At 55.4% G+C, this 20,592-nt stretch overlaps 2 protein-coding genes and 2 non-coding genes across 8 annotated transcripts; all 4 read right to left on the bottom strand.

Moving 5' to 3' along the window:
- Nucleotides 1-4,265: 4,265 nt before the first annotated feature.
- TRNAR-CCU (transfer RNA arginine (anticodon CCU)) lies at nt 4,266-4,338 on the bottom strand. Its single transcript has one exon. It is a non-coding gene; the product is annotated as a tRNA-Arg (tRNA).
- Nucleotides 4,339-5,676: 1,338 nt separating this feature from the next.
- On the bottom strand, nt 5,677-12,332 carry LOC136160467 (caspase-14-like). 5 transcript variants are annotated; one of them, XM_065924177.1, is made up of 12 exons: nt 12,065-12,332; nt 11,845-11,985; nt 11,557-11,752; nt 11,356-11,444; nt 10,353-10,463; nt 10,048-10,215; nt 9,268-9,490; nt 9,044-9,166; nt 8,830-8,946; nt 8,338-8,409; nt 7,739-7,842; nt 5,677-7,135 (listed from the first exon to the last, which is right to left on the bottom strand). In XM_065924177.1, exons 1-12 carry the CDS (start codon nt 12,137-12,139, stop codon nt 7,022-7,024), a joined length of 1,533 nt encoding a protein of 510 aa, XP_065780249.1. In that variant the 5' UTR covers nt 12,140-12,332; the 3' UTR covers nt 5,677-7,021. The 5 variants fall into 5 exon arrangements, with proteins under 5 accessions (XP_065780249.1, XP_065780252.1, XP_065780250.1 ...); XM_065924180.1 differs by lacking the exon at nt 7,739-7,842; XM_065924178.1 differs by lacking the exon at nt 9,044-9,166.
- Nucleotides 6,231-6,303, bottom strand: TRNAR-CCG (transfer RNA arginine (anticodon CCG)). The gene has a single exon. It is a non-coding gene; the product is annotated as a tRNA-Arg (tRNA).
- A 989-nt stretch (nt 12,333-13,321) lies between the features above and the next one.
- ZNF213 (zinc finger protein 213) lies at nt 13,322-19,934 on the bottom strand. Its single transcript, XM_065924182.1, has 6 exons — nt 19,131-19,934; nt 16,866-17,359; nt 16,128-16,251; nt 15,475-15,539; nt 15,147-15,270; nt 13,322-14,817 (listed from the first exon to the last, which is right to left on the bottom strand). Exons 2-6 carry the CDS (start codon nt 17,262-17,264, stop codon nt 14,159-14,161), a joined length of 1,371 nt encoding a protein of 456 aa, XP_065780254.1. The 5' UTR covers nt 17,265-17,359; nt 19,131-19,934; the 3' UTR covers nt 13,322-14,158.
- Nucleotides 19,935-20,592: the final 658 nt, after the last annotated feature.

The raw sequence follows: 20,592 nt of genomic DNA, 5'->3' as shown, positions 1-20,592 counted from the left end.
AGTGATCCCAGCCAGGAGCCCCACCCCCTGCCCCTTGTGTCCCCACCTGCATCCCTGCGGCTTTCCTCCCTCCTGGGGGAGATGAGCAGGGAAGGGAGCCCCTCATCTGGTCATCCATTCCTGTCCCAGCCCCTCTCCCCTTTCTAAAGTAGAAAGCAAGCTGGCAGTCATGGGATACCTCAGATAGAGGTGAGGTCCCCTGCTTCCCAAGAAGCAGCAGTGAGGGAAATGTGAGTTCCTTTCTGAGAGTGAGACAGGGCAGCTGGAAAGTTTAGCGATGCCACTCCTGATGCTCTCAGGATGTTGGGTCATCTGGGGATCCAGGTTCCAAGGTGGGGGTAAGAGGGGGGCAGGAGAGGGCTTGGGGAGGTGCCTGCCAGGTCATGTCTCTCTTGGTGGCTGGACTGGGGCAACCTACTCATCCAAAAGAGAGGGACCCGACTATATTTATCAGAGTTCTGTTATAGTCTGTCTTTCTGGGGGATGTTAGGGACAGATTATGATTGATTGTAAAGAACTGGCTTCCACAATGAAACCGGAGAGATAAATTTAAGAACTAGCCCATTTGTCTATCCTGCGTCCTCCTCTCCCTTACAGATGCCTCCTCTGAGTGTTCCCTTCTCGAACTGATTACACAAAAATCCCTGTCTCAGCTTTTCTAGGAAATATGTCCTAAAATGGTTGGAAACACTCTAAGAATGAGATTGTTACAGAACCAAACTTGTGTCGGCTCAACCTCGTGCAGTAAATCCAATCTATTGATGCTTGAGTCATGGCGAAGGAGTTTATTACAGACTCCGAGCAAGAAGTCTAGGCAGCTAGTGCTCAGAAGGTTCAAACTCCAGACATGGCTTTCAGGGAAAGGTTTTAAAGACAATGTGAGGGATGGAAGTCGTGGGGTGTGTGTTCAGCTCATGAACATTGTGGGGAACTAAGATCCCACACGCCGAGCCGGACACCCATCACTTCACAAAATTACCTTTTGTGTATGTGTGTATGTGTTGAGAACACTTAAGGTCTACATTTAACAATTTCAGGTATACAATAGGGTATTATTAACTACAGTTGCCATGCCGTACATTAGATCTCCCCAACTTATTCATCTTATAATTAAACTTTTGTATCCTTGTAACAACTTCTTCCCATTACTCCCACCTTCCCCCCACCAACAAATGGGTTTATTGACTGATGCCTGGGCCCTGGTTCAGTAATGAATTTGGACTTGAGCTCCTTGCCAGTGGGAAATGGTATACTGGTAACTCCTGACATGCAGCAGCACCTGATCAAGCCGCCTATCACTTGGTTGATTATGATGAAGTGCTGACAGAAGCAGGTCCCTGGGGGACCACGTGGTTGCTGCACTTGACTGTTGCAGCAGTAGAGGTGACCACAAGGACTGTGACGTGGGAAGGACTCCCCTGGGTGTGCCTGTTTGTTTGAAGAAAGAAAATGACAAGATCAGGCCTTTAAACTTTCAACCTAAGCCATGCCCAGAGATCCAGGGATATTTTCTGTCAGCCAAAAAATAATCATATAGCTGCAAGGCTGACAATGCTGAAAATAAAACACATAACTGAATGATGTATATTGCGGGATGACACTGTAAGTTGAGTTCACAGCCTCGAGAGTTCTTTTCTGTGAAAGACATGGCATTGATTACGAAGGAGTGGAGCCAAAGCCTGGGGAAGTTTAGGTCGTCTTGGACCAAGTTGAGATCTTAAACCCCTGAGTCACTTGGAGTCTCCCTTGCCAGTGAAAGCAGACTATTCTCTGATATCTGGGGAGAGTAGCCTTCCTGTGTTTGAATATCCCATAATAATTGCACCTGGAGCGGTTGTCTTGCAAGGGGAGGAGAGTTCTCCTCAAAGCCCACACCAGCCAGCCTTGCTACCCTCTAACACTGGTTGTCCCGTAACTACAGTTAGATCAGCACACTGCAGGAGCAAGTACAAAGGCTGGCCTGGGAGGAACTCATTCATATGCCAAAAGAATTATGCCAGCAGAAAAGTAGGGAATGTGTGTGGGAATGGATCTGAGGATGTTAGAATAAAGAGGATGGGATGGGATTTTTGGATCTAGTGAAGTTATTACTCTGGGCACACTTCCCAGCAAGCCTGTGTTTATTTCTTCATTTTATTTAGCAGACAGATCTTTTATTAAATGGCAGAGGATAATACACTCCTGAAATGTGGGAACAGGCTGACTGAAAAGGAGTGGCTAAAACCTGTGTTTAAATGTTATTCATGCAGCTGAATGTTTCTTGGTTGGCTGGCTAAGCACTGAACTCAGTGGTGACCTATGTTTAAGGGGATTAAGATTCAAGCATGTCCCTGGCATCATGTAAAGAAATGAACTCAGACTCTGCAAGAAAGAAATGCTGCAGTGAGTCTGTCATATTTGATGAGCACACCCACCACCCCACTGAGAGTGCCCCGAGGACACTCCTTTTCATAAGGCAGGGAGAGACATCAGTGAGGGAAACATTGGCAGCTGGATCACTCTGTGGTCACTGTTCTCTACAGGTCACATATGATGGTGGGAGATGCTGCAATCAGATTGCAGGTGCTCCAATCAGAAATTCCTGATTGGAGAAGGGATGACGGGACCCCAGGTGCCTGGGAAAGTAGGAGAAGTAAGCCCAGAGCTGGAGGATCAAAAGAGTCTCGTTCATGGTTTTTAAAAGGAAAAGAGAACTATGTGCATATATACTATATATATAGTCACTTCAGTTATGTGATGTTATGGACCGCCATGGGATTCTCCAGGCAAGAATACTGGAGTGGGTTGCCATTCCTGTCTCCAGGGAATCTTCCCAGCCTAGGGATCGAATCTTCATTTCCTGTAACTTCTGCATTGCAGGCAGATTCTTTACTACTGAGTCACTGGGGAAGCCCATGAGATATGTCAATTCAGTTCAGCCGCTCAGTCGTGTCCAACACTTTGTGACCCCATGGACTGCAGCACACCAGGCTTCCTTATCCATCATCATCTCCCAGAGCTTGCTCAAACTCATGTTCATCAAGTTGGTGATGCCATCCAATGATCTCATCCTCTGTCGTCCCCTTCTCCTCCTGTCTTCAGTCTTACCCAGCATCAGGGTCTTTTCCAGTGAGTTAGTTCTTTGTACCAGGTGGCCAAAGTATTGGAGCTTCAGCTTCAGCATCAGTCCTTCCAATGAATATTCAGGATTGATTTCCTTTAGGATGGACTGGTTTGATCTCCTTGCAGTCCAAGGGACTCTCAAGAGTCTTCTCCAACACCACAGTTCAAAAGCATCAGTTCTTCAGTGCTCAGCTTTCTTTATGGTCCAACCCTCACATCCATAAATGACTACTGGAAAAACCATAGCTTTGACTAGATGGACCTTTGATGGCAAAGTAATATCTCTGCATATACACATATGACAAAGCCTCAGAGATCATTTCTTCTGTGTGTATGTAGTAGAGGAGGTTTCTAATTTTACTCTCCACCATACCCTGAAGTTTGGGAGATTATTACCTTGAGGATGAACGCATAGATTGCATGGATTAAAAAAAAGAGAAAACTTCATTATGGACTATTTCAAGGAAGAACTAAAGCAGAGAAAAATAATATAATGTGCTCAGTTAAGACATCACCTCATAGAAAAACTTGTTTTGTGTATACCTCGATCCAGTCCATTATCTTTTTTTCCAGCTTTACTGAGATACAACTGACAAATAAAAATGATGTATACTGAAGGTATATAATGACGGTTTGATATATACATTTACATTGTAAAATATTTACCACAGTGAAGTTACTCAACACATTCATCACCTCACATATTACCTGATGTGTGTGATAAAAATGCTTAAGATCTCTCTTAGCAAATGTCATGTATACAGTACAATACTATTAACTGCAGTCACTACCCAGCCCACTATTTTAAAGCACATTGGCTGTCACATAATTTAATCTCTAAATAACTGGCTAGGTTTATAAAAAATAAAGACTTTAAAAAAATGTAAGTAACCACAATACAATTAATATATTTAGAAAAATGAATATTTCTATATCAAGTAGAATGGATGGTTGCTAAAACAACATAAAGAATGCAAGCCCTCTGACATCTGACAACGTGCATGTCTTTATGGGAAAATTAAACCTTGCTGGACTTCAGTTCAAGGTGACGGCTGGTTGGGTTGCCCCCCGGGGGGCGCTTAATTTCCGATTCGGGTAAGTAGACAGCTGGCTTCTTTTAACTTTCCCCCCTTCTCTAGGGGGGTTTAAAATACAACCTCTTCTACCCCGGGTGGGACTCGAACCCACAATCCCTGGCTTAGGAGGCCAATGCCTTATCCATTAGGCCACCGGGGCTGACGAAAGGCTTTGTTCGACAGTCTTAGACCAGTCTCTCTGGTACCTCCCCGCGGTTCCGTACAGCATCCCCGCTCCAGTTTGGCCTGATTTTGGTCCTCCTGACAACCGTATGAGACCGGTGCATCCGCTCAGATCCCGCCCGCCCCCGAGCATCGCGGGACCCCGGGGAGACCGCGCATGCGCGAAGGAAGCTGCTCAAAGTACTAGGGTAGCAGTTAGCTCCGCTGTCTTGACTGGGATACTATCCTCGGTTAGGGTGCAGAAAGTCTAGGCATCAAATCCCGGACGAGCTCTTCCCCCGCTTCTTTTAGGAGAATCTACGTCCCGTGAAAACTAGCATCAAGAAGGAGTTCGCTAAGGCAAAATGTGGGCTTGAAGAGGAGAGAGGGAACAGCCGGGAGCTTGGGAAAAGCGTCGGTCATGACCTTCATCCTCCTCCCCACGCTGCCTCTTAGATCGAGAGTATTTCCTAGTCCCAAGTCTAGGCGGTTTTTAGCAGAGCCCAGTGGCCTTAGGTCTTGGTCCTAAGGACCCTCCGTGATGGCTCTGTATATGCCCAGCTAGCTCAGTGTGTAGAGTGTGGAACTGTAATATCAGAGAGCCCGGCGTTTACTCTCTTATTAGAAGATGGGTATTCTTTCCCCTCTTGAAGATATTTGACATTGTGGTTACCAGAAGTGGGGTCGGGGGAGGCGCGAGCTGAATTAGATGAAGGTAGTCAAAAGGTACAAACTTCCAGCAAAAAGAAGTACCAGAGACGCAATATACAACATACTAAAGACAACACTGCTATGTTAGAACAGCTCATCTTTAGAGTTAAGAGAGTAAATCCCCAATTCTCATCACAAGGATGATGAATAGTCACTAAACCATGATTGTGATAATGATTGTGATGTATGTAAATTGAATCATTATGTTGTACACCTTAAACTTATACAGGGCTGTACGTCAATTACGTCTCAGTAAAAGTGGGGGAAATAATTAAAATGTTTATCTTAGTGAAACTTCTCTTTTGTTTATGAGTCCTTAGCAAACCACTGACACATCACGAAACTGAAAAAGGAGAAGTGACACTCCCCATGACCTCAAGATTACTGCGCCCTCCATTGGGGTACAGGCTCAGCTGCCATTCCCCCAGGGTCTTCCCTGGGGGGAGAAGGTCCCATCGCCTTGGTCATTCCACTTAGCCAGAAATTCCTTGGCGAGAACTTGGTTCCGCAGGGACAGTCATTTTTTCTGGGTAAAATGATGGCTCAATCCTGGGCATATTCTTTACATTTAAATTTTAAATATACATTCACACTAATCATTTAAGGGTATGTTCACTGCAAGAAATCGAAATAATCTATTTAATTTTAAAACATTTTTTAGTGTTTAAATATATGCATAACATTAAATTTGCCATTTTGACCATTTTTAGTGTACATTTTAGTGGCATCAGTTATATTTACAGTATTGCGCAACCATCATCATTACTATCTATTTCCAAAACTTTTTCATCACAATACTCTTTTGTATTTTTCTTTCTTTCTTTCTTTTATATTTTTAAATGCCCCTGACCCGTTGAGGGTGGGCCACCCCACAGAAGTCCAACCCCTCATCTGTCGCAGTTCTAGTCATCTGAACTATATTCATGCAGCCAGTCGCCCCTGGGCTCCTGGGACTCCTGGTCGGGGTTCCAGGGTCAGCAGTCCGCCCCGGTTTGATCAGCGTAGGTCTCCCCACAGTGCCCAAGGGTTCACCCTGGGTCCTGAGCCCCTTAGCATCAGAGATGCATCTGAAGGGCAGGAGGGAGTGTGGCTGACAGCCAGAGGGTCCTAGGCTTGCGTAATGAGCAGTTGGGAGACAAGGAAAATTTTAAATCTAAAGAAGAAAACTAAACCCTGCAACGACCACGAAGGGACTCGAACCCTCAATCTTCTGATCCGGAATCAGACGCCTTATCCATTAGGCCACGCGGCCTTGCGCAGAACGTTCTCTCAGCTTTTCTCTTAAACCTTTTGCAAGCGCCTGCGCAGTGCCGCTCCCGAGTGTGCATGTGCACACTGGTCTGTCGCTCCGCCCCCGGGACTCCTGGAGAGCAGGGCTCTGAGCCTGCAGCTGAGCAGCGCAACTGAGCGCCGCTGAGGTGGCCGTGCAACTCAGAGTTCGAGCCCGGGTGAAGCTGCCCAAGCCCCTCCTGTCCCGAGAACTCCTGATCTCTTCTCCCACGAGCCCCAGGCCCACGCTGGGGCGGGGCTGCCCGCTGCTCCCGCAGCCCCTTTGCTTCCCCTATCGCAGCACCACTAAACCTGCCATCCGACCCCGTCCGCGGCCCCAGCGTGCGGTGCGGGTGGGGTGGGAGTGCTGGGAGAGTGCTGTGGACCCTGGGCTGCTCCTTCCCAGGTCATCCAGCGCCTCCTAGCCCACGTGAGGGTTTCTTAGTCCGCCCCTTCTTCCCTCGATGGGCCCGGCCTCCGAAGTGCCCGGCGCTCCATACATCATCTCGCTTATTGTCCTAGTTCCCTGCATGCGAGCGCTATTCACGTGTCCAGCGATCACCACGTTTATTTCATGCCAGCCGAGTTTCCTGTGCTATCGCGCCGTTTTTGGGAGAGGAAACCGAGGGATGGACGGGGTTACTGGTGGTGCTGGTGTGCGGCCCCCCACTGTCAGCACCCCTGGGTGGCCGCGGGGGCGGTCAGATCTGCAGGCAGAGCCGGCGCCTCAGGGAGCTGCGGATCTCCAGACAGGCCTTGCGGCGCTCATCACAGTCCGGACCCAGCACGTCCAGCTCACACACCTGCCGATTGACCTGTGTGGACCACACTCAGCCTGTGCCTGGGACGGCCAGGTTCCCCACGCCCGCGCCCAGCCTGGCACCCAGTGTATTGCGAGGCCTGAAATTTCAAGTGCTGCCTTGACATCTTTGGGGCTCACAGGCCCCCGCGGTTTCCCCTGCTCTTGTCAGAAGTGCCCCCCACCCATCAGGGAAGGCCCCCCTCGCGGCTAGTTCCCCCACCAACCAGACTAGATACACTCCACCCCTGCTATCATCCTGAAGGGCTTCAGTTCCCTGCCAACCTGTGAAATTACTGCAACAAGTACCCCACGTCCTGTGTCTACAAGGCCTGAGTCTACAGCCCCTGCTGCTTCTCTCTGCTCCCCAAGGCAACCCCGAGTGGCCTGCATGGCCTGAGGTGTCCTTGCCCCCAGCTGTGAGCATATGTGGCTAATAACTGCTGGCCGTGTCTCTGTCTGGTGTCAGGTGTTCTGTGTTCAACGTCTCATGTTTCTGAGGGCAAAGGAATTCCTCGCTCAGCAAAAGGATGATAGGAGGTGATCAGAACACTGGAGTTGAGAAGAAGGTTGAATCCAGCCCCTCTCCCCAGGCTACCCTCCCTACCCTGAAACTCACCTCAGTCATCAGCTCCAGGAGGTCTGCCTTGGGGTCGGCTCTGAGGACCTCCACCAGCGTCTGGATAAAGTCTGAGCCCTTCTCATCCCGATAGGCTACACAGCCTAGGTCAGGGGACCAGGGCCAGAAGGTCACAATTGGTCCCCTCCCAGTTGCCTTCCAGTCCCCAGTGGCCTATTGTCAGTGGAAGTGGGGGCAAGTACACAGGACCCCAGGGCTTGGGGTAGGGAGCAGCACCTTTTTGCTTCTGGATCAAGTTGTTGCTCAATGTTTGTGGAGTGGATATACCATGGATTCAATGTGGAACAAACATTCACTGTGAACCCACTATGTGCCAGGCCCTGAGGCAAACAGAACTGTCCTGCCCTCATGGACCTTACAACCTAGAGGAGAGGAGTCAAGTCGAGTGCCTAGCAGAGCCAGCCCTCGGTTTGTGTGCTCCATGTTACTATTGTCACAAATAATAAATATGGAAGGAAGATGGCTTAACTGCAATGGGGCTGCACCCCAACAGCCAAGCCCCAGATGTCCCTAACGCCACTTCAGATCTCTAGCCAGGAGGTTGGGCTCTGTGTAACTGGGTTTCGTGATGACCTTACCTTCAGTGGCTGCATAGACCATCAGCACATCTGCTTGGTTAGGGCTCCCTGGAGTGGGGCCCCTGGAGTTGCCTGCAAGAGGGAGCAACGCCTTTTACCCAGCATCCTGGGACTCCAACTGCCCCAAGGGCCCCCTCAAGTCTGGCTCAAGGGCACACAAGGCAGTAGAAAGAGTGCAGGGCAGAAAAAAAAAAAAAAAGAGTGCAGGGCAGGAAAGACAGATCCGGTTTCAAATCTCAGCCCTGCCACTTACCAGCTGTGTGACCTGAGAAGAGCTATTTTCCCTTCCTGTCTTCAGGGCTGTTTCGAGCTCAAGTAGGGGGAAAAACTCTCAATTTTCAAAGGTCCTTACCCTTTAGCAGGTTTCCCTTCCTGTCCTCTTGGCAAAGAGAGGAGGGAGCTGGCAGCAGGATCCCAGCTCAGAGCCCCGGAAATGCCCTCCTGGCAGCTTCCCCACCAGCCCTACCCAAGCCCTCAGGTAGGCAGACCCACCTTGCACATCAGCACAGACACGGAGGACATCGGCCTGGGAGGGGGTGGCTGGAGGTGCCCGCGGCCAGCGTCTGAACCAGGGGAGAGCTGCAGGTCCCACTCCCGCATCCCTGTGCCCTGGGGACGGAGGGGACAGTCAGGTCCTTTCACTCTGAAGACACCCTGGGATGCTTTCAGGGCCCTAGCCCCCAACCCCCAGAGCTTCTGGGCCGACCTGCCAGGCCGGAAACACTCAGAGCACTGACTGACACGTGTTGAGGGTGAAGGCTCAGGTTCACGGACATGACCTCTAGGAGAGGCTGGGAGGCGGGCAGGAGGAGGGCAGTGCTCAGGCTTTCTGGAGGAGGTGAACAGCAAGTCCTGAGAGGCTGAGCGCGGGATGAGGAGAGGTAGGGCAGCAGGAGGCGGGCCTCCAGGGTGGGCCGGGGGCCTGCTCACCCCCACGGCAAGCCTGAAGCAGGAAGATCTTGGGGCGGCCCTGTAGTGCCCCACAGTAGCTCAGCTCCTGCACAAGTGCCTCCAGATGCCCCTCTTGCCCGTCAGCTCCCAGAAGCTGCCCCTGAGGGCCCCCGTGGGCCATGAGGGCCACAAGGGCACAGCTCACGGGGCCCCTGTGGGCGTCCAGCCACTTCCGGAACTGGGCCATCTCCTCCTGGAAAGCCTGGGGACGGGATGAGATTGGGCCTGAGCCAGTGTCACAGCCTCCCTGGAACCTGGCTCCCCGCCTCTGGGTGGTTTCTGTAGTCCTCAGCCCACAATACCTCCCACCTCCCACCTCCTGCCAGCCTCAGCCCGGGAGGGGGCAAGACCTTTTTCTAACCAACCCCCCTGCTGCAAAGCCTATCACGGATTCATTGGAGGAGATGTGGGTCCAGCTTCTTGCAGCTGGTTCTCGGATCGCCACGGAGAAGTTGCACCAAAAAGTTAAGAGCCGTGAGGGGAGAGCAGTGAGCTGACAGCTGTCTGGGAAGGAACCAGAGATCCTTCCAGGAAAAGGCTGAGGGTCCAGCTAGAGCCTTGAGCAGGGGCCAGCGTGGGAGGTGGCAGGGGCCCGAGACTGGGCTTCCAGGGGCTAGGGAAGGGGGTTTGCACAGATGCATGCATACAACAGGGAGGATGAGGGTGCGTTTCCTGCCCACGGTTGGTATGAGGCCCAGGAGAGAGTCCCCAGGGCCCCGTGGGGGCACCCTTCCTCCAGTGGGTCTGGGCTCCTCTCACCTGGCCTGCAGGGTCTGTCCGCAGAGCAGTCTCGAAGCCCAGGGCCTGGCACAGGCCCCCCAGTGCCTCCACATCATGCTGGGCCCCCGGCCGGCCCTGAGTCACAGCCAGCAGGAGGGCAGCCCTGGCCCCGGACAGGTCATACTGAATGCTGGGGCCGGGCTCTGGCTGCAGACAGGACTAACTAAGTGGGTTCAACGCAGTCGGAGGACCTCCCGGCTCCTTGTCCCCGCCCGGGTCTCCCCACACCTCCATCCCACTCAAAACTGCTGCCATGTGGTTGGACCCCCGTCCTGTCCCCTCACCTCAGGCCCCCAGGGCTCCTCATTCCCTAGGCACAGTGCCCCCCGCAAGGAGCTCCGAAGCACCGGGCAGTAGGCAGCCCCTGCAGACTCTTGAGCTGTCCTGGAGAAGACCTAGGGGCAGAGAACTCTTCAGGCGGCCACTCTGTGGGGGTGGGCTATGGGGGCGCCCTGGCTCCAGGGCACAGCTTGGCCAGGCTCTTTGGGATCCCCTGCCAGAATGGAGGGAGGAGGAGACACAAAAGAAAGGGAAGCCTCGAGGGAGGTCCTAGTCAAGTTCAGGGTCACAGAATTCCAGAACGTTGGTGGCCACAGGGAGACAGTGGCTGAGCCATTAGCCACTCTGCCCCCCAGCCCAGCACAGAGGCCGGGTGCTCCCAGAGCGGGTCAGGGCCCGCCCGGGAAGGCCCATGGGGTGGGCACCACCTAGGGAGAACTGTGGAGCAGAGCTGGGGCCCACCCTCACCTCTGGGGTCAGCCAATGACCACCTGCTGCCCAGTGAGAACTTCGGGCCTCAAGACCAGACCTGATCCCCAGGGACCCACAGGTCTGATGGGACCGTCACAGCCGGGTGAGCGTGAACAGGGGTGGATGGGAATTCAAGCATCCGCCCTTGGGTGATGAGGGGCACAGCCGATGCATGGAGGGTCTGTGCCAGGCTGGGATGACCAGGGGCGGGTGGGGGCGGGACTCCAAGCAGAGGGAGCAGCCTGGGCACAGGCACGGAGCAGAGCTGATGCTGGAAAACCTGGGGTGCCCTCAGTGGGTTAGGACAGGGATGGGAGGAGGTGGGAGGCGAGGCTTAGAGGCTGTGTGTAGACAACAAGCATTATTGTGGCATGAATGGGGGGTAATGGGTTCAGGTGGGGATGAGACCGGACCTGGGACAGGGTCACGGCCTCCCCACTTCCTGGTGGCCCTCCCTCTGGGTGGTTTCTCTGGCCCCCTAGAGAACACATCGGCGCCGTCGTCCCCCCTCCTGGGACGCCCCTCCTGGGCCTTCACCTCTGTTAGCAGCTGCAGCAGTGACCAGTGAGGATGGCGGCCGCAGAGCTCGCCCAGGCTGGCGAGGAAGGCCCCAGGCTCGGGGACAGCTGGGTGGAGAAGCAGCAGCACACGGGCCTGGAGGGAAGGTCTCGGCCCTCTTGCCCACCCCCACCCCCACTCTGTCCGGCCCCCATCGGGGGCCCCGGCCGGCCCGCTCACCCCCGGGAGCACTGGAGAGCAGCAGGAAGACCTTGGGGCGGCCCCACAGGGCCTTGCAGCGGCTCAGCTCCCGGACCAGCTGCTGCGACTGCCTCAGCTGCCGGCGGGGGGCCACCAAGGCCACAAAAGCACAGCCCACCGGGCCCCCGCGGGCATCCAGCTGCTCCCGGAACCTCGTCAGCTCCCCACGGAAGCCCTGGGGCAGAAGTGAGTGCCAGCCTGAGTGCAGGGAGGCCCCAGGCGGGGCTGAGGGCAGAGGTCGGGGGCGGGGGGCAGGGGAGGGCTCACCTGGATGGAGGACTCCTGCCTCTGGCAGCTCTCAAAGCCCAGGGTCTGGAATACGCCCTCCAGGAGAGCGACCGTAGAGGCTGACACCTCAGGGCTGCAGAGGGCCAGGGCCACCCTTGGGCCCTTCACGCTGTACTTACCCTGGGAAGGCAAGGCCAGAATTGGGCCGGGGTGGGGTTCAACTGGGAGCCAGCAATGGGCTAGGCCAGCCAGCGCCTACCTTTCTTCCCAGGCTCTCCCGAGCATCAGCCACCTGCGAGGCAACCTGCAGCATCCCAGCCACCAAGAAAGCCATGGGGGTGACGTGGGGGCTTCCTTCAAACAGCTCCAGTGCCAATGCTCTGGGTCCCAAGGCCTGGCCTCTCTCCGAGTCTTATCCCATCAGCTTTGTTTATGAGCGGAGCTGGACTCTGACCCCTGCCCTGGAACCCTGGGTCCTGGACACCCCAGGCCCTGCTGTTCCCTGGATCCCATGGGCTACTTCCTGCCTGGCACTAACACACCCCCACCTGCGCCAGGAGGCTGTGCCCAGTCTATTCTTAGCTTCTGGCCCACCTGCTATCTGATCTCGTTACACTCTGGTGTCTCCCTTCTGAGCCGCCTCCAGCACTGAAAAAATTCATTCCCTGCCCCCGCCACCCCCCACCCCTACTCACTCATTCAGGGCACGTATGGGAGCCTGCCCACACAGCAACTGCCAGTCTGGGGGCATGGGGAGCAGCGAAGGGCACCGCCCCAGAGACAGGAACCCCTGGCTGAACCCTGCTCTCCAGGGAGAGCCCTGTGGCTTCATCAGGGAAATGGGGTTCGTCCAGCAACCTCGGGATGAAGCCTGGGTTACATGGGGGCCAGAGAGGCAGGCGCACAGACTGGGGGACAACACATCTTGCCTCAGCTCACCCCCAGTCTCGCAGGTGGCCCCGAGGCCACCACCTGCTGAACTGCAAAGGCCTTGGCGGGGTAGGTGATCTTAGCACACACCCACCAGCTCCATAGGGGCCCAGGCCCGGGCCAGGCAGGGGAGGGTCAGATGTGAAAGGATGCATGGGGCCCGCTCCATCTCAGCAGCACTACCTCCCTAGGGGTCTGAGCACAGGGTCCAGCTGAGAGCTCCGGGGCCCCCGTGGGCAGCACAAGCCCCTGCCCTGACTAGTCATGGGGTTTGATTTCATCAAGGGACAGAGGGAGGGCCCCGGTGAAAACCCTAGCTCCCAGTTAGCCGCCCACTCTCCTGTGGGGTAAGGAGGAGTGTGCCAGCTGTACCACCGAGCTGTCCTCAGACGGGGCAAGCACTGGCTGACACGGGGATGCCCCTGAGGCTCACCGCAGCCCTTGGGGCCCAGGCCGCCCGGAAGCTGAGACGGTGGCCCCACCCGATGACTGTCCAGCACCACGGGCTACCAGGACCACCAGGTCAGGAGGCCCAGGCCCCGCCAACCCCCCCACTCCCAGCGGCCACCTAAAGAACAAGAGCAGCTTGGAGAAAGTTTTCATGTTTATTCTCACCTTTCTGCTGCCCTTCTAAGGCCAGCCAGGCCAGCTCCTTGGGAGGGCCTGTGGTCAGTCCCTGTGAATGCCCTTCTGCAGGGACTGCAGCGCCTCAGGAGTCAACAACAACGTGTGGACAGAGCAGCGTGAAGTACCGTAAACCTCGAGACGCTAGGGGAGCAGAGGGCAGCAGGGCAGCGGGCCTCAGCCAGCCCTGTTCTTAGTCTGCACAGTGGGCCTCTGTCCCTAGAGCCCACACCACTCTCCCCAGCTGGTGGAGGGTGACTCTCGGGAACTCAGCCGGAGGCAGGTTGGCTGAGAGCAGAGGCGGGCAGCTTCTGGGCTGCTGGGACAGGCCAGAGCCTGGCGATGGAAAGGGGTGGAGCCCAGGATCCACATCACAGGTGTGGGCTGATCCCTCGCCGGACCCCAGCAGCACCCTGAGGCTTAGCCTCCCTCCCACCGGAAGGCACAGGATGGCAGGACCGAAGGCCTGGCCCACGGACCCAGCCCAGAGGCTGGGAACAGAGAGCCACGGGGCCAAGCAGGGCTGAGGGGGGCTCTGCAATGGGGCTCCAGGCCCTGCCTGAGTCCTCAGACTTCCCTCTCCCCTGTTCTCAGCCCACCCGCCTGCAATGTGCTGGGGCTCCAGAAAACCAGGGGCAAGAAAAACCTCAGAGCATTAGAAGTCTGGCAGCGAGGTCACAGGGGACTGCATGCCCTGGGCGTCAGCCAGGGTCCCAGGAGGGCAGGGCCGGCGGGTTCTGTGAGTGGGGAGCCCGCCGCTGAGATGGTGGATTCGGATGGGAGGGTGCCGCTCCCGCCCTCAGCCCACAGGCTGGGCCATCTTGGCGTGCAGGCTCTGGTGGGCGATGAGGTGGGCGCGCTGCTTGAAGCTCTTGTCGCACTCGCCGCAGCCGAAGGGCCGCTCGCCCGTGTGCACGCGCCGGTGGTCCAGCAGGTAGGAGCGCAGTGAAAAGCTCTTGCCACAGTCACTGCAGCCAAAGGGCTTCTCGCCCGTGTGGATGCGCTGGTGGTCAGCCAGGTAGGCGCTGCGGCTGAAGCTCTTGCCACACTGGGCGCAGGAGAAGGGCTTCTGGCCGGTGTGCACTCCCTGGTGGCGCGCCAGGTCTGAGGAGCTGCGGAAACTCTTGTCGCACTCCTGGCACTTGTGCGGCTTCTCGCCGGTGTGCGTGCGCTGGTGGCGCGCCAGGTCGGAGCCCCAGCGGAAGCGCTTGCCGCACTGGCCGCAGCTGTGTGGCTTCTCGGCCGCCAGGTCCCGGAGCTGCCGCCGGCGCGTGGGCGGCCGGCCCCGCCGCGCCCCTGACCCCCGCCCCCGGGGCGCCCCGGGCCGGGCTCCACCCTCCCAGGCCTCGGCCTCTTCTGGCCTCCAGGATGTGGTCTCGTCGCCAGCAGCCTGGTCCGGGAGCGCCGTCACCACCTCCTCCAGCTGGGACCTCTCACTGTGGCTCCTGCGCCCCAAACCTGCAAGCGGGTAGTAGGCAACCTCTTAAGTGCCACGCGGTTCCGGGGCCACAGCGGAGGGGAGCGGGAACGGGGCTCCGGGCTAGCACCTGGGCGCTCAGGCTGACAGCCCTGCGCTCCAGCAGACCAGCCTCCGTGCAACGGGGACATGAGAAAATGACGGCAGAGAAGCCCTTTGGAGCACCCAAGGGGTTTGCCAGGCTTCCGCAGCAGAGGTATTTACTAACTACAGACCTGACTGATCTACCTCACCTTCCACTTAGAAACTACAGGCCTAAACAATCTATGCCTGGGATCCCACCCGTGCCCCTGCTGTGCCCAATGCTTACCCAGGGCAACGTTCCGAGAGTTCTCCCTTTTTATGTCCCAGAAGAGATCCCTCTGGGCAGGGTCCAGGGACCCCCATTCTTCTCGGGAGAAATAAAAGGGAATGTCTCCAAATGTCACAGGTCCCTAGAATGAGGTGAGGAAGCCCAACTCAGAGTTGCCTTGCTCAGGACTCCCCAGGCAGGTATGGGTGGAGACAGGAAGGGCGCTGGGATGGGAACAGGATGGGTCCTGGCAGGAAAAGGAGGGATGGAGGAGGCCTTGGTGAGAAGGAGAGACCCATTTCAGGGACTCATCAGCGTCAGAGGGACAAAGGGACGGGTAACTCACCCCAGAGGCAAAGCAGGTATCTGTCGTCTCTCTGGTGCTCCCCTGTTTAAGAGTTGGAAGCTGGGCTGCGGGGAAGAAGGGAGCCTCAGAGAGCCCAGCCTAGGCCGGCAGCAAGCGCTCTCACATGCTGTCCTTCTCACACACACACACAGACACCCACACCACACACACACACACAGACACCCACGCCACACACACCCACATCACACACAGATAAACACATACACCACACACACACGCCACAGACACATACCACACACACACCCATGCCACACACACAGACACCCACTCCACACACACAGAGACACCCACGCCACACACACACATGCTATGCACACACTACACAGACACACACACATGACACATGCCACACACACACACACCACACACACACACACCACACACACATATACACAATACACCACACACACGCCTTGCACACACACACACCATACACAAATGCCTTGCATGCACACACATGCCTTGCACACACGCCTTGCACACACACCACACATGACTTGCACACACATACACCACACACACACACACACACACACACACACACACACACACACCCCTTGCCTTCCTGGAACAGAAACACCCTACCTGCTCCCTTAGGGCAACGCCATTCTGCCACCTTCAAGCTTACTCACCACCACGGCTGTGCGGCTCCCAGGGTACAGGTGGCCGGCTTCGTGTCCCCGCCCTCCGGGGAGGCCCCTGGGCCTGGGACCCCTGGATTGCAGCCTCGGGTTCCGCCCGCTCTGAGGGCATATCCTGTGCAGGAACCACAACACGCTCATCAGCATCGAGACCAGACTGGGGAGACAGAGTTTAATCCCTGGGAAGGAGACATAGGACACATTCCTCAGGAGGCTGGGGATGGGCAAGGTGGTCAGCATGGGGCCCCCCGGGAAGACCAGAAGACAGACCAGGCAGTGCTATGTCCCCGACCAAGCACGAGGCAAGGACCAGCCTCCAAAGGCCAGAATCAGAAAGCCACTTAGCAAGGGGCCGTGGTGGGAGACCTTCCTGTCAAGGGCAGGACCCCACTCCCCGGCAACACATCAGCATCTCCCCAGATGCTTCCCAAGAACACAAATAAATGTTTGCAGATCCTGTGGAGCTAAAAGCTGCTTTCTTGGAACATGCCCCCTCTGGGCCTACTGCTACCCTTCAAAGTCACCAAAAAGAAACCAGATTCACTTGGACGGTGTCTTTCAGAAAGGCCACACATTATGACAAGTTCCCATGGACACTCCCTTGGCTCTCCGTGTCCTCCCCCACCCCCGCCTCTGACCCGTCGAGGACTCATCTCTAGGGAGACAGCCAGCTCTCCTCACTTCACGTGCCATCCAGGTGCCCCCAGGATGTGGGACGGGACCCCTCACCTGTGACCAAGCTTTCACTGGCTGCTTCTGCAGGTCCTCCACCAAAGCGACAGCTTCCTCGCCACTGCCTGGGCACCGCTGGCACACCCAGTCCTGGACGCCCACGGGCAGCACGCTCAGGAACTGCTCCAGCACCAGCAGCTCCAGGATCTGCTCCTTGGTGCGCAGCTCGGGCCGCAGCCAGCGGCAGCAGAGCTCCCAGAGCTGGCTGAAGGCCTCGTGGGGCCCGCCCACATCCCCGTAGCAGAACTGCCGAAAGCGCCGGCGGCACACCTCTGGGTCCCCGCAGTCCTCTAGCCGGGCAGGGTCCTGCTCCCAGGAGGAATCTTCTACCTTCACGATCAGAAGCCCCTCTCCCTCCTCAGGGGCTTGGTCCTGAGGCTCTGGGGGGGCTGCCATCGCCCTGGCCTAGGGCTCAGGGCCAGTCAGCCTCAGCCTGGGTCTTCAGTCTCCCAGAGGGTTCCCCAGTGGAGCTGGCATCTGGACGGGCACTCCTGGGGAAAGATCAAGAAAGTGGGGGTGGGGTGGAATATGAGCAAGCACCAGCCTGGAAGGACGTCCAGGGGCTCTAGCTCCAATTCTGCCTGACCCTGAAGCCTTTTCTAGGCACTCCTCTGATGTTTAGCTCACGCTTCTCTCTCTCTCCTACCTATACAGGCCCATGGCCCCTTATCCTTAGTTCCAAAATCCCAAACTCCCAGGTTTTTACCACCTGGTCTACTGACGTGAGACGAGCATATTTATAATCTCCTTTTATCCCAGGTAATGTAAATGTTCATATGTTGTATGGCAGAAATATTAATGTATTTGTTCAGTTCATAAAAATTCATCAAGCTGAACTTTTTTTTTCGTTCTACCAGTTTATTGCTACCAACCCATCTCCCTCCACCCTCATGCACGCATGCTCAGTCATGTAACCCCATGGACTGCAGCCCGCCAGGCTCCTCTGTCCATGGACCTTTCCAGGCAAGAATATTGGAGTGGGTTGCCATTTCCTTCTCTCATGCTGAACTTCTGATGTATTTTCTGTGAATTATTCTTCAATTAAAAAAAAATTCTTTTAACTGGGAATTCTGTGGTGGTTCAGTGGTTAAGACTTGATGCTTTCACTGCCAGGGACTTGAGTTCAATTGCTGGTTGAGGAACTAAGATTCTGCAAACTTGGTGGTGCTTCCCAAAAAAAAAAAAAAAAATTTTTTTAAACTAATGTTTTGATTACTGAGTGTTGTCCCAGATTCTCCTGGTAGTGTTATTGTTATATAATATATGTGCTGTATTATCTTTCTCAATCTGAAAACTTAATTCCAAAAGACAGACACCACCTGGAGCCATCCATTATCCATAGATACACATGAACATGACAGATACTTACACCTTATTGCAACTCTACACGACAGTCCTGAAACGTGTGTATTTTGGGTTTTTACAATTGCTTTTTAAAAAAGTATTTTTAATTATTTATTTAACTTTTGACTGCGCCGGCTTTTCTCTAGTCGTGGAGATTGGTGGGGCTACTCTCTAGTTGCCCTAAGCAGGCTTCTCATTGAACTAGCTTCTCTTGTTGCCCAGCACAGGCTCTAGGGCACAGGGGCTACACGGGTTGTGGCACGTGGGCTCAGGAGCTGTGGCGCACAGGCTTAATTGCTCTGGGGCCTGTGGGATCTTCCTGGATCCGGGATCCAACCCGTCTCCTGTACTGACAGGCGGACTCTTCGCCACTGAGCCACCAGGGAAGCCCTTTAATTGCTTTTTGTTTCAAGAAAAAAAGTGATTATGAACCATTGTAATAAAAGGGGGGGTTTAAACAATACAGTAATACATCAAAGAGAAATTCTTCCCTTCCACATGCAGCTGCTCCCCCATTAACAGTCTGACAGCTGACCTCCCAAATATTTCCCGGGGCAATAACTGGAAATGTATCCACAGAAATGGGGGGAGAGGGAGGGAGGGGAGTGCTTTGTGCGTGTTTTTACATAAATCAGTTCTTACTGCAACACGATTTAGTAATCTGCCTTTCTACCTAACAATGCTTCTTCATCAGCCACTCCAGGAGATCCTGCAGTACGGATATACTTGTTTCTCAATGAGTACCCACCCCAGCTGAGTGAGGCACTCATATCGTTTCCAATTCTTTTATACTACACGCGAAGCACGTCCTTTACTTTATTCTCCTACTGCTTACAACACCCCTGAAAGGTACGCTCTCCACGCTCATCCTCCGGTGACCGAGGAGGAGGCTCCGCTCGGAGAGAGCCAGGGACTCACCAGAGTCGCTGAGCAGGACTCGGCAGTCGGGAGCGCGGACCCGGCCGGAGCCCCGCCAGGGTCCCAGGAGCCTTGCCTGCCCGGAGATGAGAGGCGGAGGGGCGGGCGGCAGAAGCGACGCCCCAGGCTTTCCCCTCCGCACCTCCAAGCGGCCCCTCCACCGACCCCTTCGGCCTCTGCCTCCTATGGAGGCCGGGCAGGGCCGGGCCGGGCCGCCCAGAGACCCGTACTAAACCTAAGGAGCCCGGCGGGCTGCGTCGCCGGTCCCGCCCCTCTCTAGACACACACCGCCCACAGCCGCCCAGGCGATCCCAGTTTCCGCCGCCTGCTCCGGGCGCCGGAAGTTTGCGCGGGGCCCGCCGGGAAGCGACAGAGCGCACGCGTCGAGGCACACACTAAGCACTACACTCCCCAGGAGGCAGTTCTCCTACTCTACCCGCCTTCTTTCTGACGGGTGGCCAATGAATGGGCAGAATTCCCAAGGATGACCCATGCGCAGCCACACCCATTCCCCCAGGCTGAGGAGACACTTCAGCACTGTCTTCTGTTTCGGTTTTTCAGTTTTTCTGTGCTCCTCTGGCCGGTGAAGGGCGTAAAGGTGAAGCCAAGACTGGCCTGGTGGGCAGATACATGGCTTATCCCAGCTACGAGTGGAACGCCAGCTCCGCCGGAAGGGATACTCCGACGCGGATTCTTCCTTCCTTCCTCGGCATTTCCCGCTACAGAGTGGGTCGAGGACTGAGGGGACGGTGGTCCAGGAGCTGAAGCTCGGCGCTCGGAAACTCCTTTATAGCTTTTAGGGTCCCGCCCAAGTCTTCATCCGCTCTTAGTGGAGCGTGGAGCTTGCTGGGGAAGCAGTTCAGTGAGGGGCGGGGGACCTCCGGCGGCGATTCTTTGTTCCTGAGAGTCGGCCAGGGTCTCTCAGCCGGACGCGGCCGTCGGCGACGTTCACCCCGAAGGAGCCCCGCCCTCTGCCACCGATAGATTTGACTGAAGGACAGCGGGGCTCTCCGCGCTTGGGGAGAATCTGAAGTAGGGGCACCGCATCGGAAAAACTTTGTACATCTGTCCGTGCTCCCACCCTCTTACTCGGCTTGGAGATCTGAGGCTCCAAAATATTTTTCTGAAGTGGAAAATCCTTTCTTGTCTGATTGTTGTTTGATTTTGCAAGAATTGCATCCTTAGTGTAGGCAAGAAAATAAACTTGTCAAGGTATCCATATCCACAAAGCTAGTTTCTTTAGTTAGCTCACGTGGCACTCCATCAAAGTGGTTTTTCCTAACCCTGTGTAAACAGCTCCTGCCCCCTACCTCCCCTCGCTGCTATGCCTCTGCCCTACCTTATTTCTCTTCTTAACTTTTATCACTACCTGATGTATTTGTATAGTATTTGAATCCACTACTCGACTATAATTTTCATGAGGTCAGACTTTTCACTGCTTTACTTCCATCACCTAAAATAT

Source organism: Muntiacus reevesi, chromosome 2 (assembly GCF_963930625.1).
Source record: "Muntiacus reevesi chromosome 2, mMunRee1.1, whole genome shotgun sequence".
Taxonomy (NCBI): Eukaryota; Metazoa; Chordata; class Mammalia; order Artiodactyla; family Cervidae; genus Muntiacus; species Muntiacus reevesi.
This window is presented reverse-complemented; position numbering and strand designations above follow the sequence as displayed.